The sequence below is a fragment of the Chrysochloris asiatica genome, unplaced genomic scaffold (genome assembly GCF_000296735.1).
Source record: "Chrysochloris asiatica unplaced genomic scaffold, ChrAsi1.0 scaffold00260, whole genome shotgun sequence".
Taxonomy (NCBI): Eukaryota; Metazoa; Chordata; class Mammalia; order Afrosoricida; family Chrysochloridae; genus Chrysochloris; species Chrysochloris asiatica.
In genome coordinates this window covers 1,256,228-1,265,512 of record NW_006408778.1, presented here as the reverse complement: position 1 = coordinate 1,265,512, position 9,285 = coordinate 1,256,228, and the positions used below count along the sequence as shown (strand labels likewise).

General features: G+C 38.9%; 1 gene segment (V, D, J or C); it reads right to left on the bottom strand.

Moving 5' to 3' along the window:
• Window positions 1-1,935: 1,935 nt before the first annotated feature.
• The window catches only part of LOC102818213, a 12,398-nt gene continuing 5,048 nt past the window's right edge, over window positions 1,936-9,285 (bottom strand). The window contains 1 exon segment of the V gene segment in view: window positions 1,936-2,255. Coding sequence covers window positions 1,936-2,255 — 320 coding nt within the window.

The following is a 9,285-nucleotide window of genomic DNA, read 5'->3' as shown; positions in this document are numbered from 1 at the left end:
GCCGGCCACAACCACCACGTAGACAAGACCTAACCACACCTATTACACATTACAGAAATTAAGGTACGCCTATCTCCAGATCATATTAATAATAATTATAATAAAATAAGAATAAACATGACCAAAAAGAAACAATTAACATTATTGAAACACATCCCAAAACAGAAGACAGCAGCTGATGCAATGAGCTGGAGACAGAGAAAGACTATATAGAGGATGAGGAGTGGGTTCTGGATCTGCCTGAGACAGAATTCATAAGAACGTTATGGAAACAAAGTAAAATACTCCAAAAAGGGGTTGAGGAAAATAAGGAAGAACTAAAGAAAGTACTGCAGGAACAATCTAATAGGATTGACACAGCATTGGAAACAATTCAAAACCTGCAAAAAGATGTACAGGTGATCAATAAGATATCAGAAATAGACAATAGTCTGAAAGGGGAAAAGAGCAGACTAGAAGAGATGGAAGCCAGAACTAGCGAACTGAAAGACAGATCTCTCAATACTGCCAAGATAGAACAGCAAACAGCTAAAAGGATAAAACAATCTGAAGAGAGTCCAAGATTCATGCTGGATAACATGAAGAGGAATAATGTAAGAATTATTGGCATTCTGGAACAAGAAGAATCAAAGAAGTCCTCAGAGAAGATAGTTGAAGAGTTTCTGCAAGAAAACTTACCTAACATCTTGAAAGACAAGAAGATAAATACTCAAGTAACCCAATGTAACCCAGGAAGGATAGACCCCAAAAGAAAATCTCCAAGCTCTCCAAAACAAAAGACAAGGAAAGAATACTAAAATCAGCTAAGGGGAAGAGACATATAACTTATAAAGGCAAGGAAATTATATTAAGTGCTGACTATTCAGAACAAATCATGCAGGCAAGAAGGCAATGGGGAGACATATACAAAACTCTGCAGGAAATATACCGTCAGCCAAGAATTGTCTATCCGGTATTGACTATCATGAGTAGTAAATGAACTCCACCTTCTTTTATTAAAACTTTGAATTGGTGCACCTATACAGTCTTTTGTATTCTAGAAGGCGGTCCTGGATACTCTGGAGAATACAAATAGGTGAGGAATAGTGAGTTGATTAACGTTGACTTTACCCATCCAGATTCACCTACTACCATAACTGTGAATTCAAAACCTCCCTTCACTGATTATCTGTATACTTGATCTTGGAGATTTGCCAATCCCACATAGCTTTCAAGATTATTCCAGTGAAACATAGTGCTGCTTTTGATGCTCATCTCCTCAGCATAAGTGGATCTCTCACTGACTGACATTCCTTCCCCCCTCAGCTACCAGCCCCAGCACAGCTCAGTCCACAAAATTTCCAAAGCCTCCTACCAGATTCTGTGTCTTGGCCACCCAGCATTGTTGCTCCACTTAGGCACTGCACAGAGGGCAGATTTGCAATGGTATTTTTAATAGCCTCATAAGTATGTTAAAGTTGACCCTGAATAAAGAAACCAAAATATTAATTGATTCATTTGAATTATAATGTTGTAGAAGAGTATGGTCTTCCAGAAGAACGATCAAATCTGTCTTGAGAGAAATACGTCTAGAATTCTCTTAAGATCCAGATGGCAAGACTTTGTCTTTCATACTTCAGACATATTATCAGGAGGGAAAATCCCATGAAGAAAGGCATCATGATTGGTAAAGTAGAGGGTCAGACTCCCACTAGATGGATTGACCCTGATGCAGCAACAATAGTCTCAAATGCAGAAATTGTGAGGATAGTTCAGGCCCAGGCTATGTTTTGTTTTGTTGTATAAAATGTTGCTATGAGTTAGAAATGACTCAGTGACACCTAACAGCAACAATAACAACAAAATATGCATACCTACAGACTAATTATCCCTATCATCTCTAAAGTCAGTGCAGTTGCCTTCTCATTCAGAGTTTCTAACACACTCAGGATGTGGTTAGCACACTGTGTCTCTCACACAGTAATACATGGCTATGTCCTCAGAGCTCAAACTGCTGAGATCCATGTAGGCTGTGCTTGTGGACTTTTCACTGGTGATGGTGACTCTGCCCTGGAACTTCTGTGCGTAGTTTGTTCCACCACTGCTTGGATTAATACCCCAGATCCACTCAAACCCATGTCCAGGGATCTGACGCACCCAACTCATGTAGTTGTTAGTGAAGGTGTATCCAGAAGTCTTGCAGGAGATTTTCACTGATGACCCAGGCTTCTTCAGTTCAGCTCCAGATTGCACCAGCTGGACCTGGGATTGGCCACCTACTGAGAGTAAATTGGGGTGGATGAAATTCCACGTCAATACCCAAAGCTCCTTCCCTATCCCTGGGATTGGGAACTATTTTATCTGTAGTTTCTGCAACCAACAAGATGACTCTCAAAGCTGTTATTCCAGAACATCTAATGGACAGTGGTATGTTTGTTGGTTGAGCTCTAGGAATGCAGATATATCCTTATCTGATGTAGGAAGCTTCAGATTATTTAAATATTTATGAGACAGAATATTTAAGGCTTAGGTCTGGGAACCATTTGAGGAAGATTTTAATTTTTTGATGATTTCCAAGACATACAGCCAGACAAGTGAGGAATATTAAAGATGTAAATCATGGGTTTTGATTATTCAAGTCCAAATTGGGAACCTGGATCCTCTATCAGATCCGGAAACTCGGGGAGTGTGACACCACTCACACTGAGGGATAAGGTGAAGCAGAATAACCAGCTTCTCTTTATGTCATTTCTTATTCTGTCTGAAGCCAGGAATAACTAAGACTTCAACGTAACAAATCAAGGTTTGTCTTTGGATATGACACCACTGCATTTCAGTTGGGTTGTTAGAGTGAAATTTTGTTTTTGTTTTTCTACCGGTCATCAAGTCAGCTCCAACTCACAGTTAGCCTAGGCACAAGAGATCAAAACACTATTGGGTCCTGTGTAAATCTCACAATCTTATACTTGAGCCACTGAGTCAGGTCATCTTATCGAGGTTTACATATGGCCTGCAGAAAAAAGACTTTACCAAATCATTTATTATAACCCCACATTTTATTAAAAGAGGTTTCAGAATAGTTTTGTGTGGAAATAACAGGCCCTTGAATATGGAGAAAGGCAATAGATTATCTCAAGAATACATTTCAAACTCGCAGATAAAGAAAATATTTGATGGTACACTTGTATTCTTTATGGGCAAATGTGAAAAATCCATTTAAATATAAGTTCCCCAGAACTTCTCATTACAGTTGATGCTTCACACATACTTTGGGTAATAAAATGTAACTTTTGGACAATCACTCCCCTTTTTTGTCATCTAAAGTTGGCATGAAATTTTAAACCTTATTGAGGGTTTGAGAACTTGTGGGAAGCACCAGAAGTACAGTTTTAGTTGTAAAACAGTGCAGAAAAGAATCTTTTGGCACGTTCTCTTCCTCACTAGTGACCTGACTGCAACTGCTGATAACTGAAGATGCCTTCAGGAACTGCAAAAATTGGGCACCCTGCTCTCAACTTCAAAACTACAGCTGTTATGCCAGATGGTCAATTCAAAGATATAAGTTTGTCTGACTACAAAGGAAGATATATTGTGTTCTTTTTTTATCCTCTTGATTTCACCTTTGTGTGCCCACTGAAATCATTGCTTTCAGTGACAGGGTAGAATAATTTAATAAACTCAACTGCCAAGTGATTGGTGCTTCTGTGGATTCTCACTTCTGTCATCTGGCTTGGATCAACACACCCAAGAAATAAGGAGGACTGGGACCCATGAATATTCCTTTGGTATCAGACCCCAAGTGCACAATTGCTCAGTACTATGGGGTCTCAAATGCAGATGAAGGCATCTCATTTAGAGGACTCTTCGTCATTGATGATAAAGTCATCCTTCAATAGATCACTGTAAATGACCTCCCTGTTGGCCACTCTGTGGATGAGACCCTAAGACTAGTTCAGGCCTTCCAGTTCACAGACAGACATGGGGAAGTGTGCCCAGGTGGCTGGAAACCTGGCAGTGATACTATCAAGCCTGATGTCCAGAAGAGCAAAGAGTACTTCTATAAGCAGAAGTGAGCACCGGGGCTACTTGGTTGCCAGGTGGCAGTGATGAGCAGCCTTGAGAAAAAAACAAACCTCTTTTGTAATTTGTTTATGTTTCTAACACAAAGCCTTAGACTTGACTGAGATATGTGGTATAGTAGGATAGACCTTTCCTACGGGAGTTGAGTGGTCAACCTTTCTTTTCGCCCTGGTGGAAATGGCCTTGAGCTGTACTGTGGGACAGGCCAGGTCAGCTGATGTGTATCTTGTATCAGTAGTGCAGTATGAGCTCATTGATCTTTTGTAGTTTCTATTAAACTTGACCTAAGGGGGAAAAAAAAAAAAAAAAAGAATATTTCCTGCTCTTCCCTAAGAGGATAATCACTAGCCTTCAGGAAACCGCTACCAAACTCCCTACTTGTGCTCCATATTTTCAATAGTTTCTTAGTGCCCTCTGCAGGCCAGATAACTCTTTGCAGGGTAGCTCCTTGCTTGTGCTCACACTGCCTTCCCTGTCTTGGTCTCTCACAATAATTTATTGTCAAGTTCTCAGCTTTCATGCTTATCATTTCTAAATGGAAATTAGTGCTCTTTTTTAGCGAATCTTCATAGACTGAGTGTGGGCAACTACCTGTGGTGGTTTTCACATAGATGGAGATGTGAAAACCATCTATTCCAGGCATGTGTTAAACTTCCTTTTCTTCAGTACGTGATCACTGTAGAAGAATCTGATGCTGGTCAGCACAGTGCTATAACTAGAGTAGGTGACACCCAGAGTGGAAATTCATGAAAAACATATTTGATTGGAAGAATAAACTGGATTTACCTCAATCCTGTGACTTAATGCCTTCTGAAATCTGTTTCATTCCTGTGTGTTGCATACAATGACATCTAGTCCTTGTGTTATGTGTACAAAAAAATAATTCCCATGAATAAGTCATTGATCATGCAAAATTCTACATGAAATATCTGGTATTCTTTCTACCACAAACATTGTATTTACAGTTATTCTTTCTTACCAACTTTTGAACTCTAATCACAAAGAATTATCACAAACCCTTATCACACATTTGATCAATTTTAGGTTGTAAAACAGTTTGCTAAAATTTCAATTTATCTTTGATTTTCAGTGTTGCTGTGTAAATTTCAGTAACAGTAATATTAATTACCCTTTCTTTGAAATATATATATAATAACCTATCACTCCTAGCATTATACTTCAGTTACATCAGTAAATATTGTTTTGGATGCTGAATGTGATGCTCTTCCTATTCAATTTGTCATTTCAATCACAGCAAGCCAATGGATTTGAATTAAAAATGGTCAGCAATTATCCATTCCAGTTTACTTATGCCTAGGATACCAATTTAAGCATTCCATTTGTGTTTGACATCTTTCAAATTTATTTGAATCATTCATTGTATATTCCAAATTCCAGTTATTAGTGGACATTTGCAATTGTGGTTCCTAATTTTATTTATGTTCTTAGCTTTAGTTTTTAACTAAATTGTGGTTTACTGAGTAAATCAGTTTACCATTCAACATTTCATTCATATTTTCTTTCATCATTGATTACAATCCCCGAAATCCAATATAACTTAGTCTACTTCCTCCCTGTCTCCTGTTACAATCCTACTTCTTTCCTACCATTTTCTGCCTTATCAACATTGTCCTTGAAAAAAATAGTACTCTTGATCTCGCCTTTACATCTCTAGTGTTATTATTCACCTATTGTTGTTGTTAAGTGCTGTTGAGTCGAATCCAACCCATAGCAACCCTGTATAGGGCTTCTGAGGAGCAGCTGGTGAGCTTGAATCACCAACCATGCAATTCAAATGACTTTGCAGTCTGGCACAATGCCACACCAGTACTCTTTAGCTGAAATTTGAATCACAGGGTTAAGTTTCATTTCAGTCATAAAACTTGCCTAAGGACCACAGTATCACCAGTCTTTATTCAACCAGACAGATTGGTATTTTTTTATGATTTAGAATTTTATTCCACATTTTCTCCAACTATATCATGGACGTTTTAATGCCAGCCATTCAGAGCAGTCAGTGTTATTTGGTTACTAGTTAGTACTTCTAGTCTCTGAAACTATATTAGTCCATTGGACTAGTTATTTCCAAATGTCTTCCATTCACTTTATTCATCTTTTTGCTGAATGAAAATAGACCCATATTCGCACTTTAGATGGTCATTGAAAGGACAACGCTTTTTAATAGTGAGATAATGTCCTTCTTAATCTCTTATGCTGGTTTTCTACATAAAATTTGTTATCAGAGATTAGTATTGCCTCTCCTGATTGTTTTTGTTTACAATTAGCTTTGGAATGTATATATTTTTCCATCCTTAAAATTTTAATTCATTTTTGTCTTTGTGTTTAAGTTGTATCTCTTGAAGACAGCACATTAAAGGATCTTGTTTGCTTATCCATTCTGTCACTCTCTGTCTCTTAACTGTTTCATTTAATCCATTGACATTCCATGATAATATCGATAGGTATGAATTAATTGTTGTTATGTTTGAGTTCTTTTTTGTGATACTGCTTGTGCCTTTTTTTCTGCATGCCATCCTCTGCTGAGTTCATGTTCTTTGTGTTCCTTCTTGGTTTGATTCATAGTTTTAATGTTTCCATGTTAAGGAGCTCTGGTAGCATAGTGGTTATGAATCAGTCTGTGAACCGCAAGGTCAGCAGTTCGAAACTACCAGTTGTTCCATGGGAGAAATATTAGGCTTGCTGCTCCCATAAAGGTTTACAACCTCAGAACTGACTCCAATGCACATCACCATTACCACCATGTTCCTCTTTTATTTTCATTTTTTCAGTATGTTGTGAAGTATTAATTTTCTTTAAGGTTACCCTAAGTTTTATTAAAATTTTCCTCCATTTAAAGCAGTTTATTTTATCCTGTAATCACCGTCTTTATATTTGTTCATATATTTTTATCTTCTTTCACATTGCAATTGGTTTGATCATAGACTGACCTCTCAGATCCTCTGAATTTCTTTTCTTTTTTTTTTTTCTTTAAGGTTTTTCTTGTGAATTTACTGATAATTTTCATGGGAGAACATCAGCTTTACATTAATCCTATATTTGATTTCACTGCAATGATGATAATCCCCTCATGCATTGTCAAACAACCAAAGGGTATACTCCAAAACCTTCCACACAGCTGTCCGCACAGAGCCCCTCTACATCCCTGAGTCCAGAGTCCACAGCAACTCCATCTCTCCATGGCATCATTTTTGCCACAATCTCTGATGTGACTGGTTCTCTGGATAGTGTCACGCACTCTGCTCTTCTCCCTAGATGGTCCCAGGGCCCTTTGCTCCCAGATTGCAAAATCAAACACTCTCCTCTTTTTGTTACAAAACCTCTACCTTTACATTTCCAAAACTCATAATCAGTCCAGATAGCAATTATTCACTGTTGAACCACAAGAATCTGATCCCCATCTCCTGTCACCAGCCCCATCTAGACAGGGTGAAAACAACTCAGTGGAGATTCTACCTGCCCCTCTACCCTCTGAAACTAGGCTCCCTCTTGAAAATTTGTAAGCCAGTCACTTCTTGCCTTTGCAGTCCTCCATTTTGGGTAGCCAATGCCAACACTGTTTACTGAGGGAGTGTTAATGATGCTTTCTGTAAACATTCCTTCTCTCTTTTGAACTACTATGTTCATAAATATAAATCAAGTTCATCAAATTTTAGCAGATAACTTTTTTTTTTTTAATCTTTTTCTTCCTCTAATCAAGGTCTGATCTTCCAGCTATTGAAGCCAGGTCAAGTGGGTACTATCTGAAAGTATGAGTGTTCTTGTGCATCTCTCCTCACTTCATATCAGCTGGATGCTTCACTCTCCATGCTAGTACTCTGTGGCCATGGCCATGTCCCTGAGTCCAGGAGTCCTCAGGTCTCAACAAACTACCGGCTAACAAGGTCTTAATCCAGGTTGACAAGAGTTTATTGAACCGGGTCACACTTAGCTCACAACTTCATTGCTTTTTGTCCCCATTCCTGTTCTTGGTAGACCAAAGTGATCATCAGCAAGACCATATGCCTGCTCCTATATTCCCCTGAGTCTCAATGTTCAAAGGGGATCTGCCCTGAGGGAACCCAACCACTTGACTTGATCTTCTAATAGTCCACAAGACTGCAGTTATTGCTTTTGATATTTACTTCTGGTCTTTCTTTCAAGAAGTATCTAATTTTCTTCTAGCCTGTCCAGGCTGGTCTGCTTGTCTTTTCAAGTGGAAATTTCCCACCTCAGAAAATTCTGGATGGGGATCAGTATTTCACCTATGATTGTAAGCAATGCAAAAGCTCCAAAGGAAGCCTCCTTCACTGGGCAAATTCTAGCCCCATTTTAGGCATTCCTATCAGTTATAGGCTGAAGACAGACTTACAAGCTTTTTATGGTGATGTTTTTAGCTATTCCTTTCTCTCTGCCTCAAGCATCTCTTTTACAAAAGTATTCAAGGGAAACCAAGATTCAAAAGACAGCCAAACATCTTAATATTACTTCCCCTCTTTACCCATTCCACCATGCCTGAAATTCTGTATCCCAGAGTCCTGTTATCCCAAGGATGAACATGGTGGTGTTGTTGTCAGGTGCTGGAACCAACTCATCGTGACCCCATGTACAGCAGAACGAAACAATGTCCGATCCTGGGCCAACTTCACTACCGCTGCCACACTTGAGTCCATCAATGATGCCACCTGGACAATCCATCTCAGTGGAGGTCTTCCTCTTTTTCTCTGACCCTCCATCCTACCCAGCATGCCATCCTTCTCCAGTGACTGTTCCCTCCGGACAATATGTCCAAAGTATGAGAGATGAAGTTTAGCCATCTTGGCCTTCAAGGAGCACTCTAGCTGCACTTCCTCCTAAACATATCTATTGGTTCTTTTGGCAGTCCATGGCACTTTTAGTATTCTCCAACACCACAACTCAAAAGCATCAATTCTTCTATTATCTTCCTTATTCATGGTCCAGCTTTAACATCCATATGAGGTTATTGAAAATACCATGTCTTGGGTCAGGCTCACCTTAGTCCTCAAGCTGACATCTCTGCTCTTCAATACTTTAAAAAGTTCCTTTGCAGCAGATTTGCCCAATGCAATACATCGTCTGATCGCCTCACTGCTGCTTCTGCAAGTGTTGACAGTTGATTCAAGAAGAATGAAGTCCTTGACAACTTCAATCTTTTCTCCATTGATAAGAATGTTGTTTATTGGTCTAGTGGTGAGGATTTTTGTTTTC